Source organism: Artibeus jamaicensis, unplaced genomic scaffold, assembly GCF_021234435.1.
Source record: "Artibeus jamaicensis isolate MK-2021 breed Jamaican fruit bat unplaced genomic scaffold, CSHL_Jam_final contig_465, whole genome shotgun sequence".
Classification (NCBI taxonomy): domain Eukaryota; kingdom Metazoa; phylum Chordata; class Mammalia; order Chiroptera; family Phyllostomidae; genus Artibeus; species Artibeus jamaicensis.
The window spans coordinates 18,905,041-18,924,880 of NW_026521843.1; the positions used below are offsets into that span (position 1 = coordinate 18,905,041).

General features: G+C 45.8%; 1 protein-coding gene across 10 annotated transcripts in view; it reads left to right on the top strand.

The window, feature by feature from the left end:
- Positions 1–19,840, top strand: part of LTBP1 (latent transforming growth factor beta binding protein 1) — a 352,163-nt gene that overhangs the window by 31,989 nt on the left and 300,334 nt on the right. For all 10 annotated transcript variants that reach the window (XM_053667181.1, XM_053667178.1, XM_053667175.1 and 7 more), the window contains exon 3: positions 8,916–9,213. In XM_053667181.1, the coding sequence (XP_053523156.1) occupies positions 8,916–9,213 (298 nt within the window). The remainder of the gene's footprint in view (positions 1–8,915; positions 9,214–19,840) is intronic.

Here is a 19,840-nt window from a genome sequence, read left to right on the forward strand (position 1 = left end):
CATCAAATGGCAGCAATAAGACCAGAAAGAGAAACTTTGAAAAAGTGCTGGTGGTTTTTCATTCACATGACTTATGACTTTTAATTATGTTATATTTTGTGAGTGACTTCACAGTTATTGATGGCGTTGGGAGGAGTGTGTTTGGCCTCAGCAGACCCCCTATTTTAAATTAAATCACATGGTAACAAGCCACTCCTGCTGAGGTCAGCCTTTGCGAACCTCAGCCCTTCCAGAACACAGCTCCTGGGGAATTAGGCAGACGAGGGCTCTGTGCTTGATAGGACGGCATTAAACTCCTGAGCGGAGTCATGAGATGCTGCACAGAACCTTTGAGACGTGTGTCCTGTGTAGTGTGGGCTGCGCTCAACCCTCTGACCGCTGGGTTCAGCTGTCCCTTGAGAGAACATTGGAAAAGACCCGAGGTGGGGTGGGCAGGAAGCCTGTGTGACAGCCCAGCTTGGAGGAGAGAGAGCGGCCCAAGCACACCCCACCCCCTGAAGTATTTCACATGAATTTTCGTAACAGTCAAAACCCTCAAGGGTCATTGAGTGCCTTGGTGCTTGCTTCGCCCATCTAGAAAACTCGCTTATGTGGGGTTCTTCATGATTCCACAAGGCTGCATAGAAAAGGCAGGGGGATGTGATGCTAATATTCCAAAGCCCGTTAGGGATTTGGGAGGAAGCTGACCCAGAGACATTTACAAGGAAAGAACGGCATTTATTTGGGTTTAGTACGAGGAGCAGACGGAGTTAGAGTAGACTACTAAAACCTGTGACCTCATGCTATGTTGCTTGTGATCTGATATCACTTAGCGTTATTGAATAACTTCAAAGGGCAGCTGGGAATGACTGTGAAGACACGCAGAGCAAAGCAATTTCTCACCTGCTGTCTCTGATCACAGAAGACACAGTTCGACTCACATTTCCCCCGGGACACATGCGGGAGACATGCTGCAACTTGTTTGGAGAGAAAGGCAAGGGGCAGAGAGTCACACTGTTGGCCCTGTGTGAGCTGGGGCAGGGTTTAAATATAACTAGTAGTTACTTTTTTAGAATTAAAAGCAATAGAGGCTGGCCTTCAGGACGTGGGCTACTGCCTAAAAATACAGTCACCAAATTTTTAAATAACATTAGGATCAGCTTGTCAAACTGGAGTCAGGTTCAAAGGTGGAAGAAATCCAAGGGTATTTACTGTCAGGGGGAAAAAAAGCTTAGAATTTGACTGTTTCAAATGATGAAAGAGTGTTTTCATCCAGCAGGGCAGCCAGGATGGAGTAGGATTTGGAGGCCTGTCCTGCTCACACAGGTCGTGACGTGGCTTTCCACAAGCCCAGCGTTTGCAGAGTGCGTTCATCATTGCCCTCATGGCCATTTCTGCCACGGGGACTGGTCTCATCCCTGTCACCCCTTCACCCTGTGATGAAGGAACAGGTTTCAACCACCTTCAGTTTTCAGTTGCCTTTTGTTGGGTTTTAAAAAAAATGCTTTGATGTTTAAAAACTGAAAAATATACAGAAAAAGCACAAAGGGTACAACAGTAGATCCCGATATATCTACAATCCACAGCTAAGATAGGGCTACTTGTCATATTTGCTCCGCATCTTTGTTTTTAAAGAAAAAATATTCCAACAAAGTGACCTATTTCCTTCTTTGCTGTCGCCCCCCTCCCTTCCCTGAGGTGATCGCTGCCATGAATTTAGTATGAACCCAGCACCTAGTTTATGCTTTTGTTGAGTTCCCGTGTATTTATAAAAACAAATCGTATTGTTTTATGTATTTTGTTGACACAGTTATAATATGATTCATATAAGTAACAATATAATAAAGTAACAATTGTGATTTCCTTTCTTTTCTTGAAAGTTTTATTTTATTTTACTTTTTAAAAAGATTTTATTCACTTATTTTTAGAGAGAGGGGAAGGGAAGTTCTTGAGAAAGAGAGGGAGGGAAATATCAATGTGTGATTGCCTCTTGAGTGACCCCTATTGGGGACCTGGCCTGTAATCCAGGTATGTGCCTTGACTGGGAATTGAACCAGTGACCCTTTGGTTCGCAGGCCTGCGCTTAATCCGCTGAGCCACACCAGCCAGGGCTAATTTGCTTTCTTGGGGCAAATGTCATTTTCAGTACCCACCCATTTTGATGGGTATAGATTTAGCTCATGATTTCAACTGTTGGATGGTATTCTATTGTCTGAATGAGTATATCATAGTTTATGAATTTATCTATCAATGCTGATATTTTCCCACTGTCATTGGTGTGCAGTGAAATTCTCATGTACGTCTCTATGTGCCTGTAAGTGAAATTGCTGGGCTTTCACGTTGTAGACTTACTAGGTTTTTCCGGGTTGCTTTTTATGGGGGTGATAGAAACAGTGTTCCCACGAGCCGTATGTGAGTGGTCCGGTTTCCGTAAGTCATCGCTAGCATGTGGTGCAGCCTCGTTGCCAGGCCTGTGAGTGTGAAATTGCGTCTCAGTGTTGGTTCGATTTGCGGTTGTCTGATAGTTGGAAAAGCTGAGTATCTTTTCAGGTTTATTTGCTACTTACATTTCATCACCTTTGAATAGTCAATTCATGTTCTTTGTTTTTTTTTTCTATTGCTTTGTAGGAATCCTTGAGATATCTGGTTACTAGTCCTTTGTTAAATATATTGCAAGTGTCTTCTCTTTGTCGTTTGTCTCTCAATTTTGTGGATGCTGTCTTCAGTTTTGATATAGTCAAGCTGATTGGTCCCTTTGGATTTTTTCCTTACTGGTTCACATTTGGAAAATTCTTCCTTACCCCAAAGTGTGAAATATTTTCTTTTAAAGGTTTCAAAGATCTGGAATGTATATGCTGTGTGGGTAGGAACCTAATTTAAATCCTTTTAGATAGACGGCCTTTTTTTTCCCAGCACCATTTTTTAGGTAGACCATTATTTCTTTACAGATTTCTTACGTATTGTTCATCGTCCTCCAGGGCTCCACTTATGTTTGCCTTTTTCCAAACTTCTCATTACATTTCATGGATCCGTTTTTCTGTCTGAACCAGCACCACCTTGTCCTACCAGTTGTCCTAGTTTATAGAATCCTTTGGATTATCCATATAGACCCCCAGGTCAACTGAAATACTGAGACATTGGTTTCCTCCTCTCCAGTTCTTGGACCTTTTCTTCCTTTTTCTTGCTCAGCCACGTTGACTGGGACTCACAGTACCATGAGAGTTTATTGTGGGCACCAGACTTATTTACAACTTTGACAGGCAGCTTCTACGGCTTCCACGTAATGCTTGTTGAAGGCTTTGGTGTGTTTCTCGTTGTGGGAATCACTGTGGGTGCTGTTCACCAGGACAAGAAATACCTTTTTATTCCCAGTTGGCTAACAGTTTTTATTTTTAATCATGAAAGAGTGATGTATTTTATTGGAAGATTTTCTGTACTCATGAGATAAATTCTCATTTAATTTTTTAACATGGGGATTTTCATTGACAGATTTACTGGCATTAAAGCCATCCTGGTATTTCTGGAATTAATTCTGTCTGCCCTTTGTTTTTGAAATACTACTAAATTTGATTGACTAATTTTTATTTAGGTATTTTGCATCTATATATTTTTTAAGAGAGGGGAAGGGATGGAGAAAGGGAGAGAAACTTAGACGTGAGTGAGGATCACCGATTGCTTGTCTTCTGTGCTCACCCTCGTGGGGCACTGAACCTGGGTGTGTGCCCTGACTGGGAATCAAACCTGTGGCCCTTCTGTTTGTGGGGCGATGCCCATCCAACTGAGCCATGTCCTCCAGGGCTGCATCCATATTCTTAACTGTGATTTGTGTGTTAGTTTTCTTTTGTGTGTTATTCTTGCCTGATTTTGTTACTGAGGCTTTGTTGTTTTGGAATCTCTTTTGAATGTCCTTACTCTGGAGGGTCAGAATTGGGAACTTGCACATCCCGGGGAGTCTGGCTTCACAGTGTTTGGTCCTAGGCCTGAGCAGCTCAGTATCAGGCGGAGGCTCCAGGGGAACTTCTGTAGGTTCCCCTGCCTCTGTAGGTGGGTCTCTGCCCCACAGATTCCCACCCTCAGCCTGTGAAGTCTCGGCTCAAGAGTCCCTCGCTCCCTGCTCTTCAGCTCGGTTCTTCCTCCTGTGCTGCAGGCAGCAAAGTGCCTGCCGGGGCCGGGGCTGCTTGTGGGCTCACTCATCTCTTTGATTCCCTTCTCTTACGAGTCCAGTCCTCACTTGCCCATTGTCTGGTGTCTGACAACAGCTGTTTTATATCTTTCATCTATTTTTTTTTCAGTTGTTTGTGGAAAAAAAGGCTTGCTTGGAAACAGTTATTCCCCCTTGGCCAACCTTGGAAACCTATCTTTTTAACCTAAAAAACAAAACCACCTTTTAAAGTCATTGTTCTGTTTTGAATGGTGGAGGTAGATAGAGGGTTAGCGCTCAGTGTGTATCTTCAGCCAGTTGTCTACTTTATTGGATTATCTACTTTAAGAATTGTGATACTGCCCCCCCCAACCTGGTTCCTTTTACAAACAGTTTCTCCCAGAAGCTCTTTTTTCCTCTATTGCACTTCAACTTCTTACACTAATTCCCATAACGTGTCTTCATGGGGAAGTTTAGAAACTGGCCAGGACTCCCAGCAGCCATTGCTGTATTCTTTTGTGTGAGTCCCTGACTGCTTGTTTCAGAACAAGGTCTAGAACACCCCGGACCTGAACTTCTGCAACTTTCTTTAACAGGAGCGCTGTTAAAGGCCACTGCGGACCTCATACACAGCGGAGTATGTTTTAATATTGATTTGGATTTCAAAACATCTTTGGGAAAAATACCATCTTTGAAGGATTGGTGGCTATTTGATCAAACAACATACAAACCAACTCTGGAGGTGTGGGCGTTATTATGGGATGGACCAAGAGCCCACAGATTGATTACTTTCCCTTTACACATGTCCTGAAATCCCAGCATCCTTTGGGACGGAGCAGCCCTACACGCGCATCCACCAAGATGAGGTTCATCCCCCTGTCCTGGGATCTGTAACGTTCTGCATAAGCCAGTGATCTGACCTTGCAGGTTATCATCTGGTTGGGAAGTAAGAAAACATTGTTAAAAGATGATTAACAGTGTGTGATAGGACGTGTGACGTGGGTGACGGAAGTGGGACAGGAGTTCAGGTGATGCAAAGATCGTGGTAGGGGTGGGGGACATTTGGAGAGACCTCACAGAAGGGAAGGAGGTTTCAGATGAGCTGGAGCTTCCCGGGCCTCTGCCCCAGGACAGGGTGCCCCGTGTGCAGATGCAGGGGTGGTGAGCTTCTGCAGGGTGGACCCGGGGCTGTGAGGGTGGGAGGGAGGTGGGGCCAGATGTAGAGAGTCCTAAAATATATCTCATGGGAAGCTAAACTGTGTCGAAAGTTATTGAATGAAGGAGGAAAAAATTTGGAGAGTTACATTTTAAGAAGACTAGTCTGGCTGCAAGTCTCGTTGGGATTTTGGTCCCTGATCTGCTGGTTCTCGAGTCTGGCTGTACGTTGCAATCACCCGGAGAGTTAAAAAGGAATAAAAATACTGATGCCTGAGCCCTGTCCCCAGAGTTTCTGATTCAATTTGCTGGCATTAGGCCTGGGTTTTGTTTAGTTTTTATGTATTTTTACCTTTTTAATTACGGTTGATGTTTACTAATTACTTTTTAATGTACAACACAGTGGTTACATATTTATATAATTTAAAAAGTGATCACCCCAGGAAGTCTGCTACCCGCCTGACACTGTACATAGTTATTACAATATTATTGATAGTATTCCCTATGTTGTATTTTACATTCCGGAGACTGTCTTTATAACCGGCAATTTGGACATCTCAATCCCCCCTCCTTTTCCATCCCTCTCCCGACCTCCCTCCGGTCTTAGGCCTGTGTTTTGAGAGTTTCAGAAAGCTCCCCAGCCGATTCTAAGGTGCAGCAAAGCCTCAGCACCACCTCCCAGCCCTCTGATAAGATCTTGGTGTAATGCTTTCTCGCTGTGTTGAACCACAGCTGGCCAGGAAAATGCAGAATCAACTGGTGGAAAAAACCACTTATAAAGTACTTTGGTAATATTTATTTGTAATATTCCATACAGTTCAGCACCTTAAAATAACTGTTTTCTCATAAATGCCTGGACATTTTTACATCAGCCATGAAGTAGAAGGTTGCACCTCATGTATAAACTTTTGGAAGGGATGCACAGTTATCTTGAGAATTTGGTCCCATGGAACATTTTTTATTTTTGCATTAAACATAAAAGGGTGACATGAAACAGATACTTTCATCACAGCAAGAATTCATGAAAATGAAAGCACTGGTAGTGTGGAAACACCCGACTTGCAACGATAAAGATAGGAATTCTCCGCAACTGGCTGGCGGAATGCCTGTCAGTGGTTTTCAAACGTGAGTGCGCATCCGACCCACCTGGGGGACGGTCAGACTGCCGGGCTCCGGTTTGCGGTTTGCGAGGGAGCCGCCCGAGGGTGAGCTTTTCTTCTGTGTTTCCCGGTGATGCTGCTGTTGGCCCCAGTGCCGCACTCTCAGGAGTGCAGTGTGAGCCACGTCTGCAGGGGGGCCAACCACAAAGTGTAGGAAGATGCTTGATAAAATCTGGGCGCAGGACAGGAGTTTTGCTGTGCTTGTCAGGTGAGGGGCTTGTCTTGGCACGTAGGGAATCTGTCCCCCAACCCCAGCCTCCCCCAGTTGAAGCCAGCCCCTCCTGCTGGCCTGCTCCAGGGGGCTGCTGCCAGCTCCCACGGGGGGTAGGAGCAACAGGAAATTGTCTCATTATCCTCTTTAGTGTCCTTTTAAAATTTACAGCAAGAGGGTGGTAGTGTACATAGTCATACTATTACATACCATGTTCTTTTTCTTTCAGTAGAAAATTTTTGTGGGTTTGATTTTTTTCTTTGATTGTTCTTTCTCTGCCCGCCCCCCCCCCCACACAAAATTTGAAGAGTGGGGAAAAAAGTCTTCTACCCTTTTAAACTTCCCATCCATCCACGTCCTCCCGAAAGACAGGTCTTACTGCGCGTTCTCAGTGGCGTGGGGCGATGCCCCTCCTGCGCCCCAGCTCAGGGACTGGCTTTGGCAAACTGTTCTCTGAAGCCTTCCCGGTAGATGAGTTGACATTTTCCGCACACCTTGGGAGGGAGGAGGAGCGGAAATCATTCTCAGATGTTCCAATGAAACACGTTTCTCATTGAAAGCATGCAGAGAATGCATGCACGAAAGTGCCCAGAGGGGGATCTCTGGCAGAAGCCCAGCTCCGAGAGCCCAGGCCAGCAGCCTTCACTCATGGCTGCTTCTGTGCTCCCTGGGTGGAGCCTGGTCCCATTCCCGGGGCGTTCCGTAAATACCCACAGCCGAGAAGGGACCCGATGATTAGCCGTCAGGAAAACGCTGATAAATTAGGATCCTGAACTCTAGAAGGGCATTGCTTTTTGACTCTGAATTTTAGAAGCCTAATATGGAAAGAGCCCTTGGGGACATTTTAGAACAAGCGGCTACTGCCCTTCGACTACCCCCAGACTTGTACAGGTGCAGAGGCCAAGGTTAAATAACTCCCTCCAAGGTCACCTAGGGAGCTGGCCACATTTTCCTTTCTTTTCTTATTTCATTTTCCTTCTCAACTTTTGGAATGTTTGTCAACTTAGTATTCTTATACTTGACAACCTCTTTCATGTCATTATTTACTATAACTAATAAATAGGATTCATGCTGTGGAAAGGTGGGAACAATATTGTCTCTCTGTAATGAAACCAATCTTTAGGTTTCAGAGCTTTTCGGTCCTCCATAACTGAGTCTCCTGTGGTTCACGTCCCTCATCTGTTTTGTAATTGTCTGGGGACTGAATCTCGCATTGAATTTTCTGGGAGATTGAGTGTTGTGGTCTCCCCTCGGGGCCAAGAATTTCAGTCAAAGGTGTTATTGCCAAAGGCTGGCATACATATATGTATTTGGGCAAAGAAGGGACTGAAGCACTCATGTCCATAGGCCAATGACTTTAACCTAATAAGATCATGTGAGTTACATCTGAACTCCGCCGCCACCTGTGATAAAAACCCACTTACCTTCCCCATGACCCAGCCCTGCTGACTTTGAAGCCCTGCTTGGCCACAAGCCTGATGATGCAGAGTACACATGTCCTAGCAAATAGGGGGAGATGAAGAGGTGGTTTCTTTTCAGTTGCCTTTCATTATAAAATTAGGGATGGTGTACAGTGCTCTGGCAAAGGAATAAAAATGTATGTTGGATGACTCTCAGCCTATTTCATCTTGAATTTCTCTCGTGTAAATAACAGGTGGGTTGGACCAGATTTCTGAAAGATTGTCTCTAAGCTCTGATAGCTTGTGTAAGATGAAGTCTGTAGCACTTTCTGAGGGGTTGGGATTGGGCTTGGGCTTGGGCTTTTGTTCTTTTGCCAAGTCTCACTTGGGTATCTAACATTTAAACATTAGCCACAGAGCACAAATGGAAAAGATGGGCAGAGCATTTTCTTAAATTTTCCCTGTGTTTCTGACACATTTCTGAGAGGCAGCTAAAGGGATGAAGAACAGGGACTGGGGAGCCAGTTTGCTTGGATAGAAATCCCAGTGCTTCTAATTATGTGACCTTTGGCAAACTAACTACAAAACCTGTGTCTGTTCCTTCGTCGGTAAAATGGTCAGAATAAGACATCTACAGAATGGTTGCTGGGGGATTCCATTGGTTGGTACGTAGCGGGATGGCGCCTGACACACAGGAAGATGTTAATATATGTTAGCTACCATCACTGTCCTCATCGTCTTCATGTCTTTAAGTGTGGTTGTAATTTATCGCTGAATACCCGGAGGCTACTGTTAAGCCCGGGGAAGAATTAGTGACTAAGTCTGTAACGCTCTTCTTCAAACCTGTGTTCCCTGTTATCTCTCTGCAGCCAACTGCGTTCCGCCATGCCAGAACGGAGGGATGTGTCTCCGGCCTCAGCTCTGTGTGTGTAAACCAGGGACCAAGGGCAAAGCCTGTGAGGTGACGGCTGCCCAGGACACCGCGTCACCGGTCTTCGGAGGGCAGAGTCCCGGGGCTGCTTCCTCCTGGGTCCCTGCTGAGCAGACAGTGAAACACACTTCGTCTAAGAAGGCGGACACGCTTCCAAGAGTCAGTCCCGTGGCCCAGATGACCTTGACCCTCAAGCCGAAGCCTTCAGTGGGACTCTCCCAGCAGATACATTCTCAGTGAGTGTTTTGAACTGGCCTCCAGCCCAGGAGCATCTTCATTACTCTCTTAGATGCGTTGCTTTAGACCACTCCTCTTTTCCCTGTACCATTTGCAGAAGTCACTTGCTGAATAAGGCCTGTTTTTCCTTTTCTTAAGATTTTACATGTCATGCTTACACATCCAAGTCTCTTAAAAAATACCCGATGTGTGTGCTTAGCCTCTGCAGGGAAGAGGTACTATTATATAAGCACAGACCAGGGCACGAGTGAAGATTATAGGGATCCAAGTTGGAAGGGAATAATAAAGATAATCGTTTGATCGTGGTGGAGCTGTCAGTTAAGAACATTCTTTTCTTGGCAGAGGTGTTCTAGAGTGTTGAAGGAATAATTTAAGAAAGGAAAATAGTGTGATTTTAAAGGATATATGGGAAAGGTGGGGATTCCACTCTGCACAGAGAAGGTATTCACATGAAAGTGAGTCCTTGGAAAGAGGGCATTCCCAACCTCGGTGGCAGGTTAAGTGTACCTTCCAGTTGCCATGCAGGTCCGTTTTTGGTGAATGAGCTTGTGTTCTATTTTGGGAATGTGGTCTTTTCTTAGCATTAATGAAGTGCTATTCTGAACAAAATGAGAACCCTTGGAGAAAGAATGATTCTTTCTGTCCCCGGGAGTCACATTAGAAGCAGCTTCTCGGCCGCCCAGGACCCTGACACAGAGTGTTTCCTTTTAATTAGCCACTCTCCGGGGATGACAAGATGCAGAATTTCCTGCAACTATCACTTGTCGTTTGCCCAGGAATGTAAAACACAGGAAGTTCTCAACTAAAAAACGGGCTTGACCCAGCAGTTCATTTGTAAGCTTGAAATTTTCCGTGTTGTCTCCCTGCTAGGAGCAGTCTCCACGTGGTGATTAGCATCCCGGCAGTCCCACGGACATCATTTACTCTGTTCCTGTGGGTGAAATTATCCTAATTGATGCTTCCCATTTGAATAGGCCACCTACTGTCTCCACTGAGTGGGGTCCTTGTAACTTTCTCTTTTTTGTTCCTTCCTGAATCCTTTTTGCTTTCCTTCATTTTTCTCTCATTCCTTCTTGTTTCATACTTCAGTTCTCTCATGATAAATAGATGGGTGGTGGGTTATGGGGGCGGGGGGGGGGCGCTAGTTTGAAACCTAACCACATTACTAGCATTTCAGTTGGAAAACCTCAAAATATCCTGCAGTTCACAGCAAGCAGGAATGGTAGTTATAACTGGTGACTGAGTACTGGTTTTCCTAACTCATGCTCAGTAACTTAGCCAGGTACTATTTCCAATGCTTTGCATATATTTTTAGTTTACCGCTCACAAGGACCCCATCAGGTGGCTACTGTTATTATTGACCCCATTTCACAGATGAGGACAGTGAGGCGCAGTGTGGTTAAGTAATTTGTTCAAGGTTGCATAGTTAATAGGGGAATGATAATGATAATAATAAGTGTGTGGATTTTAATGGAGGCAGGATAATGGAGAATAAGAGTCAGTCTTTAAGGGGAGGCAGGCAGGATCCAGCATCCGTGCGGAAGTGCAGGGCAGCAAATTTTATCCGTACAGGGCCCGAGAGCCTCAGCTTTGTGTGACATGTGGTGCCTATTGCGGCCCCTCGGTTCTGCCGTTAGAGCACAGAATCAGCCACAGACGATGCCGGAATGAATGAGTGTGACTGCGCCAATAAAACTTTATTTATGGCTATTGAAATTTGAATGTCATATAAATTTCACATGTCACCCAGTATTATTCTTCCTTTGATTTTTTTTTCAACCCTTTAAAAATATAAAAATCTTTCTTAGCTTGTGGGCCATACAAAAACAGGCTGTGGGCCAGCTTTTTGGCCCGTGAGCTGTGGTTTGCTAACCCCTTCTCTGAAGGATAGTAGTGCTTTTTCCTGTGCCAGAACACGAATGTAACTGTGTCTTTGAAATGATATAAGGCTTTGATGATATCATACTGAGACATCTCCCTCCCAGCATTGTTCTGGAGCCTAAAAACAAAGAGCAGTTCTGTGTCGAACTCTGCCTTGGCAATCAAGAGTCAGATTACTGTGCGTTGCAATTATTTTTCTTTTCCTAGCATCATTACTTACATAAACTGTGAAGTAATTTACAAGCGACATCATTCATCTTGAATAGCACCATCCACTATTAGACTCTGACCCTCTGTGATGTGTATATATGGCTTGTTAGTGAGAACCATATGTCAGATGTCAAATAGAGGAGTGACCTTTCTCTTCTTTTTTCTTTTTTTTTCCTTTGGTAGCAGCAGTCTAGTTTAGACAGGAATGTTGCGATTCGAAGAGGAGGCTAAGGTTTCAGCTCTAACTTGGGGAAAGAGAAGTCATTATAGGCATGCCTTGTTTTATTGCACTTTGCTTTATTATGCAAATATCTGCAGATACTGTTTTGTTTTTTTTTTAACAAATTGAACCATTGTGGCAGTCCTGTGCCCAGTGTGTCTGTTGGCACCGTTTTTTTCCCCAGCAGGCTCAGCGATGGTTAGCATTTTTTAGCAGTAAGGTATTTTTAAAGCTGTATACATTTTTAGACGTAATGCTATTTATTGCATACTTAAGTGACTACAGTGCAGTATAAACATAACTTTTATACGCACAGTGAAACCAAGAAGTTTGTGTGACTTGCCGTATCGTATTACACACTTTGGGGACCAGACCTGCCGCGTCTCCGAGGCATGCTTGTGGGCAGTTTGCTTCCGAGACAAACAGGATTGTTAAGATACTAACAATTCCATTTTCTTTTTTTTTTTTTAGATTTTATTTATTTATCTTTAGAGGGTAAGGGAAGGAGAGAGGGAGAGAAATATCAGTGTATGGTTGCCTCTCATGTGTCCCCCTGCTGGGAACTGGTCTGCAACCCAGGCATGTGCCCTGACTGGGAATCGAACCGTGATCCTTTGGTTTGCAGGCCTGCACTCAATTCACTGAGCTACACCAGCCAGGACCTATTTTCTTTCTTTTTTTTTTTTTTTTTAAAACCATATTTTACTGTTTATGTTATTATAGTACAATTCTGTTTTTTTTAATAAACTTCTATAGGCTGCCCTGTTATCCGGGAACTGCTGGGGGTATTAAGATGTGTAAGATCCAATTCTGTTCTTCAGGACATTGCGAAATGATGCACGAGCTATAACTTGAGAGGGACACGAAGGGCCGGGGGCAGTTTGTCCTCTGAGGAGTTTAGGGGGTGACATGACCACCTGAAACCACATTCACTCAAGCTGCCAAGGAAGCATGTGTGATAGGACCATTTTGCCTGCTTTTGAGAAATGTAACGATTCTTAAATGATATATTTTTCAGATTGCCTACATTTAGGGTGTTGCAAAGCTTTGTTTTCTTTTTACCTCGTAAAGAAGGAGATGGATTCAGTGTCCTTCAAATGCTTGTAGACATGAAAACACCTACAATGTCAAAATGTTTAGTTAGGGTGATGCCCATTACTTAGGTTACGCGATGCTGCGGCCTCGATTGTTTGCTCAGCGCGTTTTTATTGAGCCCGTTCTGTGTGCCGCATACTCTTCTAGGGCCTTCCGTTCGGCATTGAACAACCAAACAAAATAGCTGCCTACCCGGAGCGTGCAGTCTGGAAGGGGGAAATAGTAGACGATGGCCAATGAAAACAGGTTCGGTTGGGTTCAATGCTGTGAAGAAAATGAAGCTGCAGTCGTGGACAAGGGCTGGTTAGGTGTGGGGAGGAGGGAGTGAGGGTTCTTGTGGTTTGAAATACGCTGTGAGGGGAGGCCCTGCCAGCAGGAGACATTTAAGCAAAGGCCAGGAGCAGGTGAGGGCGTGGGCCATGGAGGTATGTGGGGTGGGCAGAGGCCCTGAGGCCTGCGTGTGTCGGGCATAGTTGAGGATCAGCCACGTTAGGAAAACTGGAGTGTTAGATCTACCCATTTTAGGCAGGGGCGGTATTAGATGAATTGGGTTTACCTTTGGCTGAATAGGTTTTGACACCTTGACTTAGGACCAGATACAGGGTTGTTTCGGAAGTCAGAGGAAGGGACCGCTGTTTCTGGATTTTGGAAAGTTGGGAAACAGAGGTCTGGGTTGGCCCTGGAAAAGGTGGTCTATGAGCTCGAAAAGATGGTTAAACTTGGATACAAAGAACGAGAGCAGAAGGGCATCTCCAGAGAAGGCGGTGACAGGGTGTCAGAAAGTATGGTGTCTGCTGTTGTCTACTGTTGGGTAACAGATCACTCCCAAATTTCGAAGCTTGACACAATAAACACTGGCCATCTGACAGTCTGTGGTCAGGAATCCGGGCGGGGCGTAGCTGGGAGTTCTGGTTCAGGGTCCCATGTGGGGCGCACTCGGTGGGGGCGGCGTACTGGCTGGGCGGTGCTGGGCCATTTCATTCATTCTTTTCGTGGAGATTTATTACCACCGTGTGTCTTTTTCCGGTTTTGTGGGCCATTTCATGAATATTCCATGAGCTGAAGAAAAGACCACATGATGGTGCTTCATCTTTCTGCATATGCATTTTGATAGTCAATTTCGTGACTCTCAGAACTCTGACTTCACTTTGTGATACCGGATTCTTTCTTTTCTTTTATTTATTTATTTTTAGAGAGAGGGGAAGGCAGGGAGAAAGAGGGAGAGAAACATCAGTGTGTGGTTGCCTCTCGCACACCCCCTCCTGGGGCCCCCGACCCGACCCACAACCCAGGCATGTACCCTGACTGGGAATCAAACTGACGACCCTTTGGTTTTCAGGCTGGTGCTCAATCCACTGAGCTACAACAGCCAGGGCTGTAATACTGGCTTCTTTAGCAAGTCCATAGTAACACTTCAGGCTACTCTCATAATCGCATCCTGTAGATGTTATTCACATGTAGCTGGCAAGAACAATCGCCACTGTGTGGTCGCAGGTGTGTCCCTTGTGTCTGGTTTGAGATCTCCCGGTATTAAAAAGGCATTAGTTCTTATAAGTTAGAGTCAGGAGACTCCACAAAGGAGCAACATACAAAATTGTCTAGCCTACCAGAGCTTATTCACCTGCCAGTGCCATTATTCCCATGTATCCTGAAGTTCCCCATAAAAGTTCGTTTTCAACCCTCATGCTGCCCAGGGAGGCCGTTTGACTTGTGTGCAGCGTCTGTCTTTATCCTTGTTAATCATGATGGATGTTACCGGCACAGACCTCGGGGAGGATGGAGATCAGCTGTTAATGTCTCTTGGTTGTTCTGAGAGCGTTGGCGCGGTCGGCCGCTGCCTTGCCAAATGGGGAGCTGTTATCTGTCCTGGGCAAGGAGGAAGCACTTTTGCAGAAGACGAGGTACCCAGTCCGCTCTCTTTCAGCCTGAGAAGGAAGTCTGGTTTTACTCAGGATGTGGATGTCGGATCTATCTCGAGAGCTCACATGTATCCAGTCTTTTTTTACCCTCCCACCCCCGCCGATGGCTATTTTCATCATCTTATTGTGTCCTGATGTTACGAAGGACTGTGGTTCGTTTCTTTGGAAAAATGAGGCTTTTCCTGCATCCAGACAGTTGAGGGGATGGAACTTATCTCCTGGCCTTGACTGTCCCTCTGCTTGTCATCTTCCTTTCAGGATGTGGTGAGGAGAAATGTCTTTTTAAAGGACAAGAATAGTTCAAGTGCGTTGTGTACTTAACAAAGGAACTTACAGTATGCCAGATATTTTCAAAATATAGAGGAGGTCCTTTAAAATCCACACGGAGTTGATGGGTTCTACTTTCAAAGTTCTTGAGAGGTGAATACTTTGCGTGGACCGTGAGACGGCGGTGGGGAGGCAGCGTTAGGTGGGGAGGCAGCGTTAGGTGCCGTCTGTGCCGTGGGAGGAGGGGCTGCCCCGTCCGTGATCTCTGCCCCATCCTCAGCTTCCTCTCGCTGTCCTTAGATCTTGAGAAAACTGTACGTGTGATACCGAGATACCGAGAAGGTGGGGGACTTGGTGGAGCTTCCTCGAACTATTCTGCTCGTCTAATTAACAGCAGCCACAATAAGATGTAAAACTGGTCCCTTTATTTGGACTTTCTGAGACCCCTAAAGAACAAAAAAACCTCATTATAAAACTACAACCGTGAAAACTTGAGTGAGAGGTTTTGAGCTTTCGTAGCACTAAGAGGTGAGGTCGGGACTTGTCTGAACTCAGGGAGGAAGCCGAGGAAATGGCCGGGACTCAAGGAGACAGTTTCTCCGAATGATCTCCCAGACCGGAGGGCGACTTGACTGAGTGTGCATTTTGCCTAATGAGGCAATTCAGGGACAGAAGGATTAAGCGACTTGCTGAAGTTAACACAGCCAGCAGTACGGGGTCAGGATTCAAATCTAGACAGTCTGTCGGTTTATCTTCTTGTCTGTATCGCTTCCTTGTTTGATGGCATTGGTATTTGTTTCCTATTGCTACGGTAACAAATTGTCACAAATTTAGGGGCTTAAAACAATACAAATTTGTCGTCTCCTAATTCTGAGGTCAGTTGTGTGGAATGGGTGTGACTGAGGCAAAATCAAGATGTTGGCAAGGCTGTGTGTTCCTTCTGGAGGCTCCAGGGCAGAACGTCTCCTTTCCTTCCCAGCTTCCAGAGTCTGCCTCGATTCTGTGTCTTGTGGCCCCCTTTCCGCCTTCACAGCTGGCAGTGTTGGGCTGAGGCCTCCCCTCTGCCATTTTCTACTTCTCTCTTCTGCCTTCCTCTTCTGCTTTTAGGGACACTTGTATGTATGTTGGGCCCACTAGAACACTCCAGGATAATTTCCACGTCTCAGGGCCAGCTGGTTGTCAGCCTTACTTCCATCTGCAACTTTCATTTCCATTCCCACTCGTGGGTTCTGGGAAGCAGTAAATGGAGATATTGGGGGGTGGTCGCAGATACTTCCTTGGATCCTAGGAACCCAGTCTTGTCCTGGCCATCTTCCCTGCCACTCCAGAGTGGGCTGTAGTCACAGGGATAGTGAATAATTACCAAAGCACTCTTCAATGAACAGAAGAGCCAGCCCTCTGACTCTTATAAAAGTTAGATTTAAACAGATCATGTAGACCTAAGGCCTACACGTGGCCCCCACTGTTCTCTGGAATCTTGGGATTCCACCCATTCTTGTGGGTGGAAGACGGGGAGTCCAAGAAATCAAGAGCCTGTACTAAGCACCGAGTGGGGCCTGGGCTGTCCTTATGCCGTTACTCTCGTGGGACGGGGTATTGAGAAGTCAACACCACTCATCAATAAATGCCTTTTGACATACAGCGGCCCCACCCACTCCCAGGGCTGTCTGACCTTTTGGCGTCTCTGGGCTGCCCTGGAAGAAGAAGAGTCGTCTTGGGCCACCCATTAAATACATTGTGACACGTACTCACAAAAGAATCTCATGTTTTAAATAAATTGTCTTGTGTTGGGCTGCATGCAGAGCCAGCCTGGGCCACATGGCAGCCCACGGAACACAGGTTGGACACCCCTGTGAGTGGCCCATGGCCTCTGATTGGGGGAAGGTAAAAAGGGGGGGTGGGCAGATGTGGGCAGGAGTGGGAGAGGGCTAGGAATGTCCCTCTGTACGAACAGTGAGGCTGTGGCCCTTAAGCCTAACAGAGTGTTTCCCATATGATTATTCTTCTATGTTGAAATAAATTGGGCATTGAAAATTGAATTAATTAGTTGTCAGAGGCCTTGCTGGAAACTGACAATTAGAACCAGGGTTGAAACGCCCATGAACCCACCGAGAAGCAGTTGGAACAGTCTGGCTGCCACATGGGGCCTGTGAGCTTTGGGCCAGGCCTGCGTGGTTGATGTCAAACATGAGAATGATGTTTGGAGCCTGACTTTGGGTGTCGTGCAGGTTAAAGTAAAAACTCCTCTTTACATTTGGATACGTTTGGCATTCCGTGGATACCGCCCCTGAATCCTTCCAAGGTACCTCTGGGGTTGCACTAAATCCTCTCTCCTTGTTTTCCTTGGCGGAAAAATTTGTTTTTCTTTGAGCAGAATGTAGACTAAATTTTAAGACCAAATTTTTATAGCAGTTCTTTGCCCCAGAGCTGCCTGGGATCGGAATAAAGAACCAGTAAGCTGTGAGTTTTGTGTGAGGGTGCTGACGAGAACAGCCCAGATTCTATAAAATGTGCCCGAATAGGAAATAAAGAGCAAAGTTAAATAACTTACGTGCTGAGTATACTTAGGGTGAGTATGTTTTTACTGAGGTTCTTGAGGCAGAGTTTATTTTTTACCTATTCATTTGTGCCTTCAGTGTGTTAGAGATGACCTAGCAGAAATACCAGATCTTACGGTCCCCGAGGCGAGAACTTCCCAGTGGAAAGAATGTCGATGTAAACACAGAGGAAAAGAGAAACTCTGGATTTGCTAATCCAGGAGAAAATGGCTGTCATCATTCAGGACTGCTGTTTTTGACGGGGCGTTTCTGTGTGTGCGCAGGACAGCAGGAGGCACCAGCAGGGCCGGGCGGGTGGAATGAGCTGTGGGTTGGAGAGTGTTCCTGTTCCCGTCGGGGCTGGGTGGGCTTCCCTACGAGTGGGGTGCGGAGGCTTTGACCGGCCTCTCTGTCCCACGCACTTGGGACTTTATTATAAAGTATGAGAGAATTAAGTCCAAACCTGTCGTCACACCTAAAGGATCTTTTCAAAATCGGTCTCATTTTGCCCTCCCCTGCATGAGGGCCTCCACTGGCTCCTTGGTGCTCTGAAGATAAAAATTGGTTCTCGCTTCCTGGGGGATCAGACCGCCTTGTCTCATTTTGTGCCTTTTCCCCTGGTTCTCGCCACCCATAGGCAGCCACCTGTCACCTTGTCACAGGCAGGTCAGGGAGCTCCTTCCTGACACGTTTTCTCGGTCACCCCATCCCTGTGTCCGATGCACACACTCCTCTTCCCGATGTAACACCTGCTCATTCTGCTGATGTCAGTTTCCTGAGGGAAGCATTCTCTGAGACCTCGGTTACTCCCCGATACAGTGGTACCTTGGCACTTGTTGTTAATTCACTCTGGAACTGGTGACAAGTGCCGAAACCATGACTACTGAACAATGAAGCATTTTCTCTTGGGGGGCCGTATCACGCAGGTTCTAGCATGTGTGACGTGTCCTGAGCAAGCGCCACGCGCTGGAACACCTTTTTCTCATCAAAATGCGACCAGGACAGGGTTTGACGAGTTCCGAAGCCGCCGAGTACTGAGGTGCGGCTCTGTGTTCTCAGCACCGTGTTCCCCTCCCCTCCCTTTCACAGCATTCACGTCACTTTGTGTGATTTCCTCTCCCTGGCACTGAGCTCACTTGGTGAATGAATAAATGAGGGTGATATCATCTGGCTGCTCTGAATCCCCAAATCTGACCACGTAGGAATGCAGACATTAAATCCTCTAAGCTGCCTCAGTTTCCCAAAGTGATGAGTCACCGACGAAAGGGGGCACAAATTTACTCGGTCCTTCCACCCACCACTCCAGGACGGTGGTGCAGCCTGGGCATCTCATGGGAGGTGATGGGACCCACTTCCTGTAGACCTTGCGATGCTACAAGGGTTTTCCACCAATCAGACTGCATTTAGTGGTCTTACCTCCTTGATCTGGCAGAGCCAAGTCTTCTTGCTCTTTGTACTTCCAAGGATGCCTGTGACGGGCAGGAAGCACAGTGACGGACAAAGTGGCAGCAGAGCTCAGGCAGCCAGTGTCTTCGGAACCTTCTGGACACTGATACTATAAATCCGGTTTATGAGCTTGAACTTTGTGCTCCTCATAAGTATTTAATTCAATATTAATAATTTAAACTTTGATGCACAATAGGCTCAACTCTCATAGAAAGCAAACAGGGACGTCAGGCAAACTCGAATTATTTTTCACTTAGCATTCATGTGACTCCAAAGTGGTGGGTGTGATTCGTGAGTGAGCTGTTACCAAAGCAAGGAAGAAACATTTTATCAATATTAGAACCTTTGAGTAGCATTAGTCTGAATACTTGTCCTGTTTGAAAGTAATTTGAGCGTCATGGAAACAAGAATGAGCATAGCAGTGGGTTTTTTTTAACGTTTTCCAAAATTTTCAAACAGCATGGGCCATAAAGTTTATAACTTACAGGAGTGAGTGCCGCACCTGGAGTCACACAGGAAGTTAATGGCAGAGCTGCGACTTGACCCTGACCTCTTATTCCATGTGCTCCTCGCTGTCTTCAGTGTCATCGTCTAACTCTTTTCACTAACATTTGAAAAAAAAATTCGTATTCGAAGCACAGTATTTGTGAAGTATTTTTTTCATAAATAAAAAGGATAGAAGGGTGAACATTTTTAGTTTCGTTAATTTTTCATAAACCACTGTCGTCTGACAAAAATTGTTTATTTTCAAGACAATCAAGGTGCACGTGGTCAAAACATATTCAGTCTCATGAAGAAAATGTGACAGTTTCTGCATTATTAGTAGGTTACCAATGTGGAAGTTGTTCCCAAAGATTTGAAAATTAGCGGGACCGCCCTGGCCAGGTAGCTCAGTGGTTAGGGCCTGACTCTGACACAGGACGGCTGTGGGCTCTGTCCCGGTCAGGGCGCACCCGAGAACCCCCCCGACGAGTGAAGGCATCAGTAAGTGGAACAGCAGATTGCTGTCTCGCTCCCCCCTTCCATCCTCTCTCTCTCAAATCAATCAATA